Below are 18,745 nucleotides of genomic sequence, written 5' to 3' on the forward strand. Positions count from 1 at the left end.
TCATGCTTCCAGATTGCTTTTGCTGTTTCAACAACAGCTTTTCTCCTCTCCCTTCACTCAAGGGAAGCTTGCTGAGACTTTTCTCCATTTGATTGCTGCAGCAAACCTCCTTTGGACCTTGAAAAGCTGTTTTGTTCTGCCTGTGTCCTTTCATCCTGCTAATGCAAAAGCTCTTTTAACCCTTTGCTTTTACCACTGCACCTCTTTGTTTCAGTTCATTCATTGCCTTCCCCCTTTCAAACAGTATAGGACTTATCTTTACCTTCTAGCTGCTGATGTCTCTCTTAGTCTATTGTCTGTCTTAAATCAGCACTGAGATATCAATGCTGCCTCCAAGTAACCATTCAACCAATGTCCTTCAAGCATTCAGACCACTTGAATGGGTGATCTTTCTGTGCTGCTTTTCTTCAAGGCCACAAGCTTCCCTCTAGTGTTCTCCTGCCTGCTTCATTTGCCTCATTCTGATTGTTCCTGGATGGTTTTTTCCCCCCATTCACTCTTCTTTCTTTCTCTGCAGTGAGGTGGTAACCTTGGGCACCTACCTTTTGTAGTGGCCTGATGGCAGGAAGGTTGCTGGTTTAAGGGGGTCCTCTTCTGCAGAGGAGGGGGTGCAGGATGAGGTGGTCCATGTGCCATTTCCCAGAGAGGATTTTACTGTGAGATGCCCTAGGAACAGGTCTTGGTCATGGCATTGCCTTTCATCATGAGAGATGAGCTGCCAAGTGAGGAGCTAGCAAGGAGGAGGGGAGAGTAACTTCCTGGCTGTGTGAAGTTCAGGTGAGTTTGTCACAAAGATGTAGTGACCCTGGGATGAAGGCTTTGGGGACAGGCCCTGGCAGAAGCTCAATGGTTGAACACCAGGAGGTTGGAGTGGTCAGCACAGTCATTACTGCTGTGTGAGATAGTTACTGACTGCCACCTGAAATGGTCTGAGCTCCTTGGTGAGATGTTCTGTGGTGTTCTAAACTGGGTCTTCACCCATGGCAGTGAAGTGTTTTGGAGACCTAGAGAGCTTCTGTCAGTCATGTCCTAGGCTGCATCCAGAGGAGAGCCTCTAGTTGTGGTGTCCCCAGCAGGAGGAGCACACAGCTGTGGGAGAGAAACCAGAGGAGGCCACAAAGATGATCCAAGGGCTTGAGGGAGCTGGGGGTGTTCAGCCTGGAGAAGGCTCCAGAGGGACCTTATAGCTGCCTGCCAGTACCTGAAGAGATCTTGCAGGAAGGCTGCAGGGGGAACACTTCCTGAGGGTGTCCAGAGACAGGCCAAGGGGGAATGGTTTGAAGCTGAAAAAGTTCTTCAGTGTGAGGGTAGTGAGACTCTGGCACAGGCTGCCCAGGGAGGTTGTGGATGTCTCCTGCCTGGAGGTGTTCAAGGCCAGGTTGGATGAGGCTGAGCCTACTTGAGAGGCATCCCTGCATGTGGCAGGGAGCTTGCAGTAGATGGTCTCTGAGGTCCCTTCCAAGCTGAACCACTCTAGGGCTCTGTGTATTCACAGCACCCTGTGTGCTTTGCTCAGGAACTTCTGGTAACAAGCAGCTGGGTAAGTAACTCACTGCTTACAGTTCCTTACACAAGCAGTAGTTTGTTTGTGCACTGTCTGCTGCTGCTCTGTGGAGGACAGGGTCTGCTGTGCTGAGAATGCATTAATCGCCCTCCAGCCCCTGAGATGCTCTTCTGAGAGCTACAACCTGATGATGGCTTCTTGCACATTTCCCTTTCAGGAGTTTCCAGCACCACCTCTGGTGGCCAACTCTCTCCTTAGACCCCAAACATGATTTGTTCTGCTTTATGGAGTGGCCTAGCATACAGCTCATCATCCAAAGGAGCTCTCTGTGTGTCCCTGCCTTAAACTTGCAGTGGGTGAAAGAACTGAAGCCGTTTCAGAGCAAAAGCATCGATCCTTCTGCACACTGGGATGATGCTGATGAGCTTTGGGGGGAACAAAGCTGCTGTGCACCTTTGCACTCTGTATTGACTCTGGAGCAGGCTGCCCAGGGAGGCTGTGGATGCCTCCTCCCTGGGGGTGTTCAAGGCCAGGCTGCATGTGGCTTGGAGCAGCTGAGTCTAGTTGAGAGGGGTCCCTGCCCATGGCAGGGGGGTTGGAGTAGGTGAGCAATGAGGTCCTTTCCAAGCTAAGCTGTCCCAGGATTGTAGCTGAGGGCTGTAGACCACACAAACAAGATCTCTTTCCCACGATGGCTTCAGACAAGCTAGTGGATGCAAAGGTGACCCAGTGAGCTGGGTGTGTTGGGTGGCTATTTCTAAGGTGTCCTAATCACAGCCAACCCCCCTGAAGTGCTGCCTCATTTGCAGGACAGAGCTCTCTAAACCCTGCATTAACTTTTGTTAGCACTCTTTGGAGTTCTCCTGAAGTGTTTTATGTCCCCTGCAGAGCAGCTGGGCTGCCTCATGGCTTTCTTCTTCCTGACATGTGAAACTGAGGCTCCTGTGCTTCATCTTCTGACCTGCAGCCTTGGCTTTGTGAAGTCCCTGAGCTGAAGCAGTGAACTGATGTAATGAAGAGTAGATGATTTCTGGTAGTGCCCCAAGGGCTTGGGAAATAAACTAATGCCTGCTCTGCAAACAGATTTGTGCTTCAAATGTGGGCTCTGGGATTTGTTGTTTCATCTTACATGTGTAGAGAAGTCCTTCTGCCTTCCCCTGCCAGCTGTGAAGTGCTGCCTGGAAGCAGCCTGCTTACTCATGCTGTAGGAGACCAAAAGACAGAGGGTCTGAAGGGGAAGGAAAACATAAAAAGCAACTTAGTGAAGCTTTGACAAGGAGGCAGAAGCTCTTCTTCCCCCCCCCTGCTGTTGTATTCCTCATGACATCACTCTGAAGTCTGGGGACAGGGATCTGCTGGAGTCTAACAGAGGATGCTGAAAGGCCTGGAGCACTGCCTGGGGAGGAGAGGCTGAGAGCCCTGGGGCTGGAGAGGAGAAGACTGAGAGGGGATCTGATCAATGTGTTCAAGAGGGGATTGGATGTGGCACTTGGTGCCATGGTCTAGTCCTGAGGTCTGTGGTGACAGGTTGGACTCAATGAGCTTTGAGGTCTCCTCCAAGCTTGGTGATACTGTGATGGCTATCAATAGCTGAGGGCTGGGGGTCAGGAAGGAAGGGACAGGGACAGCCTCTGCTCACTTGTGCCCTGGGATAGGCCAAGGGGCAGTGGATGGAAACTGCAGCACAGAGATTCCAGCTCAACATCAGGAGGAGCTTCTTCACTATGAGGGTCCCAGAGCCCTGGAGCAGGCTGCCCAGAGAGGTTGTGGAGTCTCCTCTAAAGCCTTTCCAGCCCCATGTGGATGTGTTCCTGTGTGTCCTGTGCTGGATTCTATGGTACTGCTCTGCCAGGGGGGTTGGACTGGATGATCTCCAGGGGTCCCTTCCAACCCCTAACATCCTGTGATCCTCCAGTCCTGCTTCATGCCCTTTCTGCCATGGAGTATGAGTGGCCCTTGCCTGTGGGCTCCTTGGAGCTCCCCTCTTGCTGTGCTGCTTTGCTCATTGCTTTCAGGCTGTTTGTAGCTTTGTTATCAGCACCTTCAGAATGTTACAGTGCCACATCTTGCCCCAGACCTCTTTTAATATGTTTGCTTTTGTAGCAGGACCTTTCTGCCCCCATATCACTTTGATTACAAAAGCATTTCTGTGGCCTGAGCTGATCAAATAAACAATTCAAATTACCTTTGAAATGAATTTGTTTCTTCCCCCCCCCCTTCCCCAGATAAGCTTTTCACAAGTAATAAATTACCACTCTGAACACTTCTGGGGAGTTAACAACCTCATGGCTGTGCTGCTTTTTAACCCTTTCAGCCTTCACAGCTGCTTTCTCTCTCAGGTGATGCATTCTAATGGGTGGAAGTCAGAGCAATGCTCTGCTTGGGTACTTGTAGTGTTGGAGATGACTTCTTCAGAGTCCAGCAAGGGCTCCCTTAGCTGCAGCTGCCTCTCACAGTATCACCAAGGTTGGAAGAGACCTCAAAGATCAAGTCCAAGCTGGCACCACAGACCTCAGGACTAAACCATGGCACCAAGTGCCACATCCAATCCCCTCTTGAGCACCTCCAGGGATGGGGACTCCACCACCTCCCTGGGCAGCACATTCCAATGGCCAACAACTCTCTCAGGGAAGAACTTCCTCCTCACCTCCAGCCTAAACTTCCCCTGGCACAGCTTGAGACTGTGTCCTCTTGTTCTGGTGCTGGTTGCCTGGGAGAAGAGACCAACCCCCACCTGGCTGCAACCTCCCTTCAGGGAGTTGGAGAGAGCAAGAAGGTCTCCCCTGAGCCTTCTCTTCTCCAGGCTAAGCAACCCCAGCTCCCTCAGCCTCTCCTCACAGGGCTGTGCTCCAGACCCCTCCCCAGCCTTGTTGCCCTTCTCTGGACACCTTCAAGTCTCTCAATGTCCTTAACCTGAGGGGCCCAGAACTGGACACAGGACTCCAGGTGAGGCCTAACCAGTGCTGAGCACAGGGCACAATGACCTCCCTGCTCCTGCTGGCCACACTGCTGCTGATGCAGGCCAGGATGCCATTGGCCTTGTTGGCCCCCTGGGCACACTGCTGGCTCATGTTCAGGCAGCTGTCAGTCAGCACCCCCAGGTCCCTCTCTGCCTGGCTGCTCTCCATCCACTCTGCCCCCAGCCTGTAACTCTGCCTGGCGTTGCTGTGGCCAAGTGCCGCCCCTGGCACTTGGACTTGTTGAATGCCATCCTGTTGGACTCCAGTTTAGTCAGTGGAGGTCCCTCTGGTCTCCTTCAGGTTTCCATGTAGCCAGGGATCTCCACAGTGGTCTGGAGCAGTGTCATTGTTAGCCTGACAAAGGCATTCCCTGCATAGTAACCTGGCTGCAGTGGCTTGGGGAGGACTTGAGAGTTGTTTTCATGACAGGGGGCCTGGGTTCCTCCTGAAAGCTAAGGATGGAGTCACCAGGATGGCTGGGGATTGGGTTGCATGACTTGTGAGGGGAGGCTGAAGGAGCTGGGCTCGTTCAGCCCTGAGGAGAGGAGGCTTCAGAGAGGCACATCTGGGGCTTGCCAGGGTTTGTGAGGTCACTGCCAAGGTGGAGCAAGGCTCCTCCATGGTGTCTGTTGGAGGTACAGAAGTCAAGAGGTGGAACAGGATGGTCAGGCTGGGGGGAAGGCTGGTTTGGATTTTCTCACCCTAAGGACAGTCAAGCAGTAGAAGAGATTACCCTGGGAAGCTGCTCAGCCTCCACCCTTGGAAGTTAAACCCGGGGTGGGTAACCTGATTAACCTGGTCTGACTTCCTGGCTGACCTTGCTTGAGCAGGAGCTTGGACTAGAGACTTCCTGTGGCCTCTGTTCTCCTGTGCTCTTGTGGTAGAGGCACTAAAGTCATGGTGGCCTTTGTCACTGCTTCCCCAGAGGATTCACTCTGTGAGCCCTGTAACTATACAGAGAAACGACCTCTGCAGGAAACCACTTTGGGATGGCTGTTTCCCCTCTTCCCTTAGGTGGCTTCCACAAGGGACCTGTTCCAGCATCTACCCTCTCAAAGTACCTGTTGGGCTTCTCTGTAATGGGTCCTTGTGTGCTGCAGAGGAGGTGTGAAACTTTGCATTGCAAAAACAGTTGTGGCTGCTAGAGGTGGCACCAGCTCCTCTGGTGTGACTGGGTGGAGAGGTGAAACCAGGCCAGGCCTGCCTGCCTGGCTCCTGGTGTCAGTGGGAGCTGGGGGTGCCTGCTGTCCCACTGCCATATGGAGCAGGTGTCAGTAGGTTTCACAGCCAGCAGCAGTGAGTCCTGGATCTTGAGGGGTTGATTCACCAGTGGGAAGAGCTCTCACATCTTCCACAGGGGGATTAGCTTGTAATCATAGAATGGTAGGGGCTGGAATGGTGCTCCAGAGGTAAGTGAGTTCCAACCCCCTGCCAGAGCAGCATCAGCCAGGGCAGCTCACACAGGAACACATCCAGGTGGGTCTGGAAGCTCCCCAGAGCAGGAGACTCCACAACCTCTCTGGGCAGCCTGCTGCAGGCCTCCTGCACTCTCACCCCAAAGAAGTTTCTGCTGATGTTGAGGTGGAACCTCCTGGGTTCCAGTTTGCATCCACTGCCTCTTGTCCTGGCACAGGATGCCACTGAGCAGAGCCTGGCCCAGCCTGGCCCCTTCTTGCCCCCCACCCTGCAGATATTGATAGACATTGATCAGATCCCTCTCAGCTTCCTCCAGACTGAGCAGCCCCAGGGCTCAGCCTTTCCCCATCACACAATGATCCAGTCCCTTCAGCATCCTTGTAGCCTCCACTGGACACTCTCCAGTAGTTTCCTGCCTCTTTGGACCTGGGGAGCCCAGGAATGGACACAGCTGTGTTCTCACCAGGGCAGGGTGGGGGGAGAGGAGAGCCTCCTCTTGGCTTCCTACCCCTCTCAGCTGCAGTCTTCCAGCAAGTGAATGCTTTTCTCACTGTTCTGTTTGGAAATGCTGCTGGGCTCTGAGGAGCTGCACAGAACACCCAGGGCTCTGAGACAATGATTCCAGTCAAAGATTAGCAAGGATCAGCTGCAATGCAAAGGGAAATGTCTCTCTTGGGGTTCATCAGGCAGCAGTGCAGGGCCTGCCTGAGGTTTGCCAGCAGCTGCTGCTGCAGTAAGGTTTTGCAGACTTCAGAGGTGAGGCTGAGTGAAGGTCCTGGGTGTCAGTCAGAGGTTGCCTTGCAGTCAGCCTCTTTGCTTGCCAGCAGCAGAGCCCCTTCTCAGTGTGCTCAGAGGAAGTAAGGCTTGCCAAGAGCAAGGTGGTGCAGTGCTCTGATGCCTCCTGATCATCTTCAGGCCATTAGAAATGATTTCTCATCTGAATGCCTTTTGTCTCATTGAGGACCACTTGTCCATTTCTCAGCACAAGTACTGTGGGAAAGCTTTTCCTGTGCAGGAGAAGGCTCCTGATGAGGAGGTCCTCCCTGCAGGGGCACTGTTGGAGACTGATTCAATGATGTGGGTTTGAAGGGACCTTGAAGATCATCCAGTGCCAACCCCATGCTGTGAGCAGGGACACTTGCCACTAGCCCAGGCTGCTGCCTCTGGTTTCACTAAAGCCCTCAACCCAGCAGGGCTCTCGGGGTGCACTGCCTGGGCTTGAAGCAGGCACTGTTTCTCCTCACCCTGATTGCAGGGGGTTGGAACCAGGCTGCTTCCCAGTGCAGGATCTGGGCACTCAGCAGCTGAGGGCTGTGGTGCAGTTCAGCTGTGTGCTCTCAGCCCTACCCCTCTGCTGTGATGGTGAGGGCTCTCCAGAGGCACAGTTCCTGTTAATTCACAGCCAGCACAGAGCAGATCAATTCAGTCCAGAGCTCCTTTGGTTAATAGTGGGATACCCTCTGCCCACCTGCAGCACAGCAAGGTCTGGCTCTTCAGTCACTCCCCAGATGTTTGAACAGCTTCCTTCCTGTTGCTTCCCCAGCTCTGTGTTCCAACCCTGGCTCCAGAGGAGCTTTTCCTCCCCCCTGCCTCTGCCCTGCTCTGGTGAGCCCACACCTGCCATACTGTGTGCAGTTTGGGGCTCCCTAAGTCACAGGAGACAGGCATCTGCTGGAGAGAGTCCAGTGGAGGCTAAGAGGACACCTGGGGGACTTGAATGTCTCTGCTATGAAGAAAGGCTTGGGCTGTGTAGTCTGGAGGAGGGAAGGCTGAAGGGAGATCTGCTCAGTGTCTGCAAGTATCTGAGGGGTGGGTGGCAGGAAGAAGGGGCCAGGCTCTTTTCAGTGGTGCCCAGTGACAGGACAAGGATCAACAGGTCCAAGCTGGAACCCAGGGGGTTCCACCTCAGCATGAAGAGACTCCCAGGATGGGGAAGCTTCTTGGGTTCCCTGGGAATGTTTCTTTTCCTCTGTAGCATTGAGCACAGCCTCTTGTCAGGGCTTCTGCAGGCCCTTGTGGTTGTTCTTGCTGCTCTGACACCTCTGGTGCCCTGGCTCTCTTTGTCTCTTGCCTTGTTGTGTGTTTGTAGCAGGAGCTCTACTCTTGCCTTGGCTCTATTTCCCCAGGGCTCCTTGCCTGTGCACAGCAGGCAGTGCCTGGAAGGTCTCCAGGCTTGCTGCAGCCTCAGCAGTTGACACTTCCCAGCTCTCACAGGCACCAGAGCACCTCCAGGGATGGGCACTCCACCACCTCCCTGGGCAGCCTGTGCCAATCCCTGACCACTCTGGCAGCAAAGAATTGTTTCCTTCTCTCCAACCTCACCCTCCTCTGGCACAGTTTCAGGCTGGTTCCTCTCCTTCTATCACCTGATCCTAGGGAGCAGAGCCCAACCCCCACCTGAATGCAGCCTCCCTTCAGGGAGCTGTAGAGACCAGTAGGGTCTCCCCTCACCTCCTCTTCTCCAGACTGACTTCCCCAGCTCCATCAGTCTCTCCTTGTACAATGCCCTCCCAACCCCTCACCAGATTTGTTGCCCCTCTCTGGACCCCTCCAGCCCCTCAGTGTCTTTCCTGTCCTGTGGCACCCAGATCTGAGCCCAGCAGTCAAGCAGCAGGGCTCTGGGGCTCTGTGCAGCAGAACTCCCCTGGCATTAAGAGCTCCCTGTGCAAGGAGAAGCTTCTGCCTCCTGAAGTGATGTGTTCAAAAAGTAAAGTCCTGCTGCAAAGGTTTCCTCCTGCTGTACCAAGGCATGGTGGAAGTGCTGGTTTGAAGTGGATCTGGAGGGCAAGGCCAAGTGGCTTCCAGATGTCAGCTGCATTGTTCTTGCCACCCTCCTCTTCCTTTTGGAGATCAGGTCCTTACAATCCATGGTGCCAGGAGCTAGTGGGAGCAGCTTGGGTAACTGCAGTGGAACTGCTGCAGGGATTCCTTGCCAGTCAGACATCCTAGAACTGAACATTTTCACCTGGGTCACTCAGGAATGTGTTGGAAAAAACCCCACTGCTTTCTCTCTCCACAGAAAAACCTGCCCTTGCTCCACCTGTCTTTGTGTTTCAGAAGGATAAAGCACAGAAGGTAAGGAGATGCTGCTACCTTCTTGTTGTTTGGTTTGTTCCTAGCTCTGCCTCATTCCCTGCTGAGCAGCCCTGTGGCTCTTGTTTGGGGTTGGAGGTGGATAACAGAGCATGAATGAGCTGAGGGGCAGAAGGTGATGAGGTGCTGGAGGGCTGGAAGTGAGGTGTGTGATGCTGGCATAAAATGGGTAGCTGCTTGACAGAAGGTGCTTCAAATCTGGGAGAAAAAAAGTCTCTTGGAGCTGGTTCTGATCTGTCTTGACAGCAACAAGTGCCAAGGGAGCCCTGGCAGGTGCAGGAGAAAGCCATCAAGGCTTTTCTCCTGACAGATCCCCAGTCTGGATGATCACTTCTCACTGCAGTGTGTGTCAGTGTGGCTGCTGCCTGCTGAGTGAGCTGCCCAGTGCCTGATCACCATGGACAGTGGCAGTGCTCCACCGTGGTTGTAGTAACTTCTGCTGTGTGCATGTGAGGCTGGAGGGGGAGGGGAGCATCAGTGTCCTGCTTCTGGCTGCTTGAGTAAGCTGAGGGCTGGAGCCTCCTTGCTTGTGCCAGCAGCTGGGTTCTGTAGTGCTGCTGCACTGTAACAGGCAGAGCATGGTGGTGTCAGCTGAAGGAGCAGCCCCTTGAGAGGTGCTCTGTGTGTGAGAACCCAGCTGAGTGTCCCTGCAGGCAGCTTGAGCAGAGGGGACTCTGGTCACACATGGCTCCAGACCTTTCACTGTGTCTCTGGACAGAGCACCAGCTCAGGACCACAGCTAAGGGCTAACCCTGTTCCTGTTTCCATGGGAGGTGCCTGGCTAAGTGCCACCAAAGGTTATCCTTCCAGAAGCAAGGCAAAGCCATTAACAGCAAAGTGCTGAAGACCTGAAGGGATCCTGCAGGGAGGCTGCAGAAGGACTGTTCCTGAGGGTGTCTAGAGACAGGCCAAGGGGGGCCCTGGGCAGCCTGTGCCAATCCCTGACCACTCTGGCAGCAAAGAAATGTTCCTCCTCTCCCACCTAACCCTCCCCTGGCACATTGAGAGCCTGTGGAGTCTCCTTCTCTGGAGACTTTCAAGCCCCATCTGGATGTGTTCCTGCTCCAGGGCTCTGGGAGCCTCACAGTGCAGAAGTTCTTCCTCGTGTTGAGGTGGAACCTCCTGTGCTGCAGTTTCCATCCATTGCCCCTTGGCCTATCCCAGGGCACAGTGAGCTGAGGCTGTCCCTTCCTTCCTGACCCCCAGCCCTCAGCTATTGATAGCCATTGATCAGATCCCCTCTGTGTCTTCTCCTCTCCAGACTGAACAGCCCCAGGGCTCTCAGCCTCTCCTCCCCAGGCAGTGCTGCAGTCCCTTCCTCATCCTTGTAGCCCTCCCTTGGACTCTCTCCAGCAGATCTCTGTCCCTCTTGTACTGGGGAGCCCAGAACTGGATGCAGTATTCCAGGTGTGGCCTCACCAGGGCAGAGTAGAAGGGGAGAATCTCCCTGGATCTCTGGCCACTCTCCTGAACACACCCCAGGATCCCCCTGGTCTTGGCCACCAGGGCACATTGCTGTCCCATGGAGAGCTTGGTTGGCCACCAGGACTCCCAGGGCTGCTCTCCAGCAGATCCCCTCCTAACCTGTGTCTAGAGACAGGAGAAAAGGGAATGGTTGGAAGCTGAGGCAGGGCAGGGTTGGACTGTAGCTGAGGAAGTTCTTCAGTGTGGTGAGACTCTGGCACAGGCTGCCCAGGGAGCTGTGGATGCCTCCTCCCTGGGGGTGTTCAAGGCCAGGTTGGCTGAGGCCTTGGGCAACCTGATCTAGCTGGGAGGTGTCCCTGCCCCCATGGCAGGGGGGTTGTAGGAGATGATTTCTGAGGTCTCTTCCAACCTGAGCCATTCCAGGATTCTGATGGTGCAGCAAAACACTTTGTGGAGGACGAGGTGAGTGCTGCCTGCTGCAGTGCAGCTGTGCTGGGGAGCTGCAGAGCTGTCCCTCCTCCTTCTGGTCCTTGGTGCTGCTGAGGGTCACTCATTGTGAGCTCATTCAGGGCAGTTACTGTGGCAGCTCTTTGCCTGTTGTGGCTGCTCCAGGCTGGGCTCTGTCCAAGGATGAACCATTTCAAGTAAAGCCATCATGGGAGGGATTGTGCTGAGGAGGTACAAACAGCTGCAGGTGAAGCACCTCTTGGGGTCCTGCTGGGTTGTTGGGGGCTTAAAGATTAAAGTTTTCAAGGGTTAGCATTATAAAATCCAGCTGAGAAGACCTGACCATGGAGGGGCCAGAGGGCAGGTCTGGTCTTTGAGCTGTCTGGCCCAAGCCAGCTGATTTGCCAGCAGGACTCCTGTTCAGGAGCTCCTGGGCCAGCTGCTAAGCAGCAGCCCTGGCAGCTCAGTAGTGCTGCTATGTGCAGAACCAGTCAGAGAATTGTTTGGATTGAGAAACACCCTCCAAGATCACCCAGTCCAGCCAGCAACCCAACCCCACCATGGCCATCAAACCATGGCCCAGGTGCCATGGGCACAGGGTTCTGGAATACCTCCAGGGATGGGGACTCCACCACCTCCCTGGGCAGCCTGTGCCAGTCCCTGGCCACCACTCAGGTCACAGGTGCCTTCCTGTAGAGGGTGGCTTCAGAAGAAGATGAAGCTTGGATCTGTGCCACCACTGTCTCCAGCTCCCCTTCAGCTCTGCCAGGGCTGTGCAGGGATGCTGAGAAATGTGGAGACCTTGGCTCTGGATTCTTCTGATGAGAGGCAGAAAACTTCTCACAGCCTTGGGCATTGGATTGTCCCTGCTGCCTCTTGCACATTGTTGGTGATCCCAGCAGGGTCTGGGGGAAGTCAGCTTTGTTAGCTCCTGTGGTCGCAGTTTTGTCTCCCTGGAAGCCTTTCTTCAGACAGTGAAGGCTTTAGGAATGTTTTTCAGGGTCTGGCAGAGGTCATTGGTGAGAGTCAGTGCAGTGTAAAGCAGGAGATGGATCCAGGGGTGAGGAGCCCCAGTAGGTGGCCCCTGAAGGTGAGTGAACACTGACAGCAAATGTGGAAATACAAGCAAGGCCAGGCTGCTGGGGCAACAGCAGCAAAGGCCAGCTCCAGCTCCCAGTGCTAGGGCTGGCCCTGCCCTGCTGGGGCTGGCCCCATTCATCTGTAACCAGAAAATTGAACCTGGCAGCTTCAGTGCCGGGGGCAGGCGCTGGACGCTCCAGGCAGGCGCTCCGGGGGCAGGCGCTGGGGGCTCCGGGCAGGTGCCGGGGGCAGGCGCAGGGTGCTCCAGGGGCAGGCGCTGGGGGCTCCGGGGCAGGCACCGGGGGCAGGTGCTGGGCGCTCCGGGGGCAGGTGCTGGGCGCTCCGGGGCAGGTGCTGGGTGCTCTGGGGGCAGGTGCTCGGGGCAGGCGCTGGGGGCAAGCGCTTGGTACTGAGTTAGAATCACAGGATGGTTTGGGTTGGAAGGGACCTCCAGAGCTCATCCAGTCCAACCCCCTGCACTCAGCAGGGATCTCTGCAACTGGAGCAGGTTGCTTAGAGCCTTGTTGATCCTGACCTTGAATACCTCCAGGAATGAGGCCTCAGACACCTCCCTGGGCAACCTGTTGCAGTGTTCCAGGAGCCTCCTGTTGCAGAACTTGTTCCTCACATCCAATCTCAATCTGCTCTTAATTCCAAACCCTTGCCCCTGGTGCTGTCCCTGCAGCCCTTTGCAAACAGTCCCTCTGCAGCCTTCTTAGAGCAGCCTGCCAGGACCTGAAGGGGCTACAAGATCTCCCTGGAGCCCTAGCTCCCTCAGCCTGTCCCCACAGCAGAGCTGCTCCACCCCTCTGATCCTTTTCATGGTCTCCTCTGGACCCTCTCCATCAGGTCCAGGTCCTTCCTGTATTGAGGACTCCAGCCCTGCACACAGCCCTGCAGGTGAGGTCTCAACCAGAGCAGAGCAGAGGGGTAGGATCCTCTCCATCTCTGGCAACTCTGCTTTGGATGCAGCCCAGGCTGCCCTTGGCCTTCTGTGCTGCAGGCTCACACTGCCTGCTCCTGGCCAGCTTCTTGTCCATCAGCACCCCCAAGTCTTTTTCCACAGGGCTCTTGGGCCTGCCTCTGGTGAGCATCAGCCTCTGAGCTTATGGCTCTTCCTTTTCCCTGGCCTGGGAAAGATTTCCATCTGCTCCAGTTCTTTCTCCTTGGAGTTCTTGACAAGGGCTGGCTCAGGAGCTGGCAGTGTGAGCAGGGTGTGAAGGTGAGGCTGGGAGGGGGCACAGCAGGGATCAGAGATTTTGATGCCTGTGTAGGAAAGCAGACACTTGAGAGGCAGCTGGGGGGGCTGCTATCTGCTTGGCCTGGCCTGGGCATGGCAGCACCAGCTGTGCACTGCTCAGGGCTCTCCTGAAGCTCTTGGATGAGGAGACATGGAAATAACTGAGAACAGACACCTGGCTCTGCTTTGTCCTCAGCAGCTTACAGGCTGGGGTTTGGCTATTGCCCACCAAAGAGGGACTGTGTTGAGCTGTGCTTGCAGCAGGGAGTGAAGGGCCAGGGCTGGGGCTGTATGAAGCTCCTTCTCTGCAGGTTTGACTTTTTGTCTGTCATGTGAGTGTTGAGGATCCAGCACAGATTGAAACAGAATCACAGAGCTGGGAAAAGAACTCCAGGATTGAGTCTAACCAGCAACCCAACCCCACCATGGCCCCAAGGGCCATGGCCACAGGGTTCTGGAACACCTCCAGGCATGGGGACTCCACCACCTCCCTGGGCAGCCTCTGCCAAGCCCTCAGCACTCTTGCAGCAAAGAAATTGTTTCCTTCTCTCCAACCTCACCCTCCCCTGGCACAATTTCAGGCCATTTCCTCTCCTTCTATCACCTGAGCCTAGGGAGAAGTTTTTTGAGGTGCAGGGAAAACTTCTTGTTTAGTTTTTCAGTTTAGCTTTAGGAAGCATTTTCCCATCCAGATCTGCAGTGCCTTTGATGCAGTTCTTTATCCAAATGGTTTCCTTCTGCTTCCAGGACTTCTGCTAAGAATTCCACCAGCCTCTGCCAGCACTTTCTGTGCAGAATAGGTACTGGTTTTTACTTCTCTGTGACTTCAGACACTGCTAGCTGAAGCAGATGGCATCATGGTTTTCCCCTTGAGCCTTGTTTTTTGTGTAACTGCTCTGTGTTGGCAAGGGAGGTGCTGGGTAAGATCATCTCCCAGCACTGTGGGAGCAGTTCATAGTAGTATCATAGTATCAGTCAGGGTTGGAAGGGACCACAAGGATCATCCAGTTCCAACCCCCCTGCCATGGGCAGGGACACCCCACACTAGATCAGCCTGGCCAGAGCCTCATCCAGCCTGGCCTTAAACACCTCCAGGGCTGAGGCCTCAACCACCTCCCTGGACAACCCATTCCAGGGCTTCACCACTCTCATGGGGAAGAACTTCCTCCTCACCTCCAGCCTGAATCTCCCCACCTCCAGCTTCATTCCATTCCCCCTAGTCCTATCACTCCCTGAGATCCTGAGCAGTCCCTCCCCAGCCTTCCTGCAGCCCCCTTCAGATCCTGGAAGGCCACAATGAGGTCACCTGGGAGCCTTCTCTTCTGCAGACTGAACAGCCCCAACTCCTTCAGTCTATGCTCACAGGAGAGGTGCTCCAGCCCTCTGATCATCCTCCTGGCCCTTCTCTGGACATGTTCCAGCACCTCCAGATCCCTCTTGTAATAGGGGCTCCAGAACTGGAGGCAGTACTCCAGGTGGGGTCTCACCAGAGCTGAGCAGAGGGGGAGAATCACCTCCCTTGCCCTGCTGGCCACACTTCTCCTGCTGCAGCCCAGGATCTGATTGGCTTTGTGGGCTGCAAGTGCACACTGAGAGCTCCTGTTGAGCTTTCTGTCCACCAGCACCCCCAAGTCTCTCTCCTCAGGGCTGCTTTCCAGCCAGTCCCTGCCCACTTGCACAGTTGTGGAAGAAGAGATCATCAGGAGCAGAGCTGCTGTGATGGGGCTGATGTGTGTGTGGGGGGTCAGTAGCTTTTCCCTGCCTGTGCTAAAGGGTTCTCAAGTGCTTGCTCAGAGTGCTAGGGAGGTCACTGTGCTTTTCCTCATGTCAACCAAACCAGCAGCCTCTTGGACTGAAAATGCTGGGTGCTCAGCCCTGGGTGCTGTGCTGACAGGGCAGGCCCAGCTGCACTGAATCTCTGCAGTGCTCAGTAGAAACCTTTGTGCCCTTTGCTGTTCCTCTACCCAAGGCCTGTCAAGTGAGAGCCCTGTGCAGTCCTGTTGTGTGTTGCCTGATCCTGCTGTCCTGCCTGTTGTCCTGGTTGCCTAGCCTGTAGCTGTGGGGCAGGATGAGCTCTGGGGCTGCAGTGAGGCCCTCCCCATGAGCTCCCCAAGCCAGCCAAGCTCTGCAGTGAGGCTGTGAAGGGAATGAGTCCCTCTGGGTGTCCTGGGGCAGGAGTAGGATGAGAGGGTGGTGTTGGACTACGGTGTGATAGGAGGCTTTGTGATGAGGTGAAGGTGCTGATGCTGCCCTGGTCACCTGGCACAGTGAGGGGAATCCACCAGGGCTTGGTTTTGCAGGAACAAGGGAAATCCATCAGCTGAGCAACTGGCAGAGCCAGATGGGAGGGGAGAGACCTACAAATCCTCAGGGGGGATGTGAAACCTTTGGTAAAGACTTGTTGAATACTGTGAGAGTTGGTAGGCTGTGCTGCTTCCTGGTTTGTTCCTGCTACTGCAGAAGATGCCAGGAGTCTCTGCCCTGATCCCTGCCCACCTGGCTTAGTCCTGCTTTCTAGAGCATGCTCTGAAAGGCATTCCTGCAGGGCTGCCTTTCTGGTGAGGGAGCTGACAGCAGCTCAGCTAGAAGTGCTCTGGGATGAGGTCCCAGGGGAGGGGACCTCAGGGACTAAAGTTGTCCTTTCCAGACCTTCAAACCACAGTCAGTGTAGCTGCAGGACCTGTCCCAGCCTCTGAGGCTGCTGGGGCTTGGGGAGGGGATGTTCAGGTCCCTCACCTGTGCATGAATACTTTGAATTGATGTTCCTGAGCAGTGTGTGGGTGAGACTTCACCTGCCTGACAGACGTCCCCAGCAGAGCTTGGCCTTGGGTGTGCATCAGTGACAGCACAGAGCAGCCCCAGGGCGCTGAGCAGAGCCTTTGGCTGTGTCCTGAGAGACTGATTGCTGTTTTGTCCCTGTCCTCTGATTTCAGAGATCAGCAGATGGCTCGAGTCCAGAAGATGGAGATGGTAAGAGAGTGGACTGTAAGGCTGAGCCCCCTCAGGCCCTGTCTGCAGGACTTGCTGCTGAGGCTCTGGTTGCTCTTTCCTGCAGAATCTGATCGAGAGGATGGCAGCTACTGCCCGCCTGTGAAACGGGAGAGAACCTCATCCCTGACCCAATTCCCTCCTTCCCAGTCAGGTAAAGTTGCTGTGCTGGTAGAGATGAGAGCTCAGGCTCCTTCCTACCCTTTTTGATTCTCCAGTCATGTCAGCATGCTGCTGTCTGCTGACTTTTGGGTTGAGACCACCCAGCCACCTGCCTGGGCTGCTTCTGTGGGCTGGGAGCAGATACAGCGATGCCCAGAGGCGAGACCTCACCTGCGGCGCTGTGTCCGGCTCTGGGACCCCCAGGAGAGACAGGGAGCTGCTGGAGGGGGCCCAGAGGAGGCCACAAAGATGAGCAGAAGGCTGGAGAATCTCTCCTGTGGGGACAGGCTGGGAGAATTGGGGCTGAGCAGGGTCAGACGTGAGCTGAGGAAGAAGTTCTCCAGTATGAGGATGGTGAGACTCTGGCACAGGCTGCCCAGGGAGGCTGTGGATGCCTTCTGCCTGGAGGTGTTCAAGGCCAGATTGGATGATGCCTTGAGCAGCTGAGTCTAGTTGACCCCCCATGGCAGGGGCTTGGGCTAGGTGAGCTCTGAGGTCCCTTCCAACCTGAGCCATTCTAGGATTCCCCTGTTTCAGGAGGCACCAGAGGGATTCTCTGAGCAGTGGCCTGTTCACATCTGTGGCTGTGACAGATCTAGCTCAGAAGAAAGAAAACAAATCTTTCACTTGGCAGCCTCAGGCTGTCTGGGAGCAGAGTTTATCATCAGCAATGACCCAGCTTTGTTCCTTGCCTGCAGTAACCAAGAACAACGTCTTCATGCCCTCCAGCTTCTGTGAACCCTCTGCAGGCAACTCTGACTCAGAGCCAGGTGAGCTTCCTCCCTTCTCTGCTGCTGCCCAGCAGCTGCTCTCAGGCTGCTGTGGTCCAAAGCACTCTGATACTCCAGAAGTGAAGCCCTGTCTGGGAGGGTGGAAGTGGGGCTGGTGCTGACCTCAGCTGGGGGATGTGGGGCTGGTGCTGACCTCAGCTGGGGGAAGTGGGGCTGGTGCTGACCTCACAGCTGCTCTCTTGCTCACTTCATTGCTTCATTTCCTGCTTGCTGGAGGTGATTAAAATAACAAACCTCTAAATGCCTGAATTTGGGAGTGGTGGAAGACAGCACCAGAGCTCTGTGCCCAGCTCTCAGCCTCAGGGAAAGCTCACAGTTATCTGCTCTGGATGTTGGCTTTTTGATGCTGAAAAGCAAATCAACCCAAATCTCTGCTCGTGGCAGTGGGGTTGGAACTAGATGATCATTGAGGTTCCTTCCAAGCCTGACAATTCTGTGGTCCTATGATTCAGCCATGGCCTGTAAATGTGAGCCCTGTGCTGGCAGTGCCACTTGTGGTGTTGATTATCCTACAGTTTGGTTGGAGAACCTCTGGAGAGAGGCTGGGAGAGTTGGGGCTGTTCAACCTGGAGAGGGGAAGGCTCCAAGGGGACCTTAGAGCAACCTTAAGGAGCTCCAGGAGAGCTGGGGGAGGACTTTTGACAAGGGCTGGGAGTGCCAGGACAAAGGCCAATGGCTTTGAGCTGGGAGAGGGGAGAGCTGCCCCAAGCTGTGTTTGTCTTTGGCAGTCTGCTGGGATGAGTGAACACAGGGACCTCAGGCTGCTCTGGGACATCTTAGGACTTTGGCTATTTATAAAAGCTGTGTGTGGTTCCCCTGTGGGAAGTGAGGGGTTGCTGCTGGCTCTGGGGGAGGTGCTGCAGCTGTGTGCTCCTCATTCTGTTTTGCTCCTAGAGGAGAAGAGCAGCGGGTTCCGGCTGAAGCCACCCATCCTGATCCATGGGCAGGCCCCCAGTGCAGGTGAGCACAACCCAACCAGCTGGGGGGTGTGTTGCTGCTGGAGAGGGGCCACAGGGGGCCACAGAGATGATCAGAGGGCTGCACAACCTCCCCTCTGGGGACAGGCTGGGAGAGCTGGGGCTGATCAGCCTGGAGAAGAGAAGGCTCCAGGGAGACCTCAGAACAGCCTGTCAGGACCTGAAGGGCTCCAGGAGAGCTGGGGAGGGACTTTGGACAAGGGCTGGGAGTGCCAGGATGGAGGGGAATGGCTTTAAGCTGGGAGAGGGGAGACTGAGACTGGAGATGAGGAAGACACTGCAGAGACACTGGCACAGGCTGCCCAGGGAGGCTGTGGCTGTCCCCTCCCTGGAGGTGTTCAAGGCCAGGCTGGATGAGGCCTTGAGTAAGCTGGGCTGGTGGCCCATGGAGAGGGTTGGAACTGGATGATCTGTCAGGTCCCTCCCAACCCATTCTCTCACTTCCTGAGGAGTTCCCTCCCATGGAAGTGGCCATGCCTGTGATGATGCAGAAGAAATCCTTTATTCCCCAGCGTGCTGAGCCCCTACCCTCTGTGTGATGTGTGCAGGCACCTCAGATCTCAGCCTGGGTCAGGCAGAGATTGCTGAAGAGTCTCTCTCAGCTGTCTCTGCTTTGAGTTCTGGGCTACAAGGACTCAGTTCCTTTTTTAGCAAAGCAGAGC

The 18,745-nt window shown here is 55.2% G+C and overlaps 1 protein-coding gene across 1 annotated transcript in view; it reads left to right on the forward strand.

The window, feature by feature from the left end:
• The window catches only part of RANBP3 (RAN binding protein 3), a 37,849-nt gene that overhangs the window by 2,911 nt on the left and 16,193 nt on the right, over positions 1-18,745 (forward strand). Inside the window, exons 2-6 of the mRNA XM_068156382.1 lie at positions 8,900-8,955; positions 16,099-16,135; positions 16,221-16,307; positions 17,014-17,085; positions 18,001-18,066. Coding sequence (XP_068012483.1) covers positions 8,900-8,955; positions 16,099-16,135; positions 16,221-16,307; positions 17,014-17,085; positions 18,001-18,066 — 318 coding nt within the window. The remainder of the gene's footprint in view (positions 1-8,899; positions 8,956-16,098; positions 16,136-16,220; positions 16,308-17,013; positions 17,086-18,000; positions 18,067-18,745) is intronic.

Source organism: Melanerpes formicivorus, unplaced genomic scaffold (genome assembly GCF_026170545.1).
Source record: "Melanerpes formicivorus ecotype bairdi unplaced genomic scaffold, bMelFor1.0.p_v2 SCAF_34, whole genome shotgun sequence".
Classification (NCBI taxonomy): Eukaryota; Metazoa; Chordata; class Aves; order Piciformes; family Picidae; genus Melanerpes; species Melanerpes formicivorus.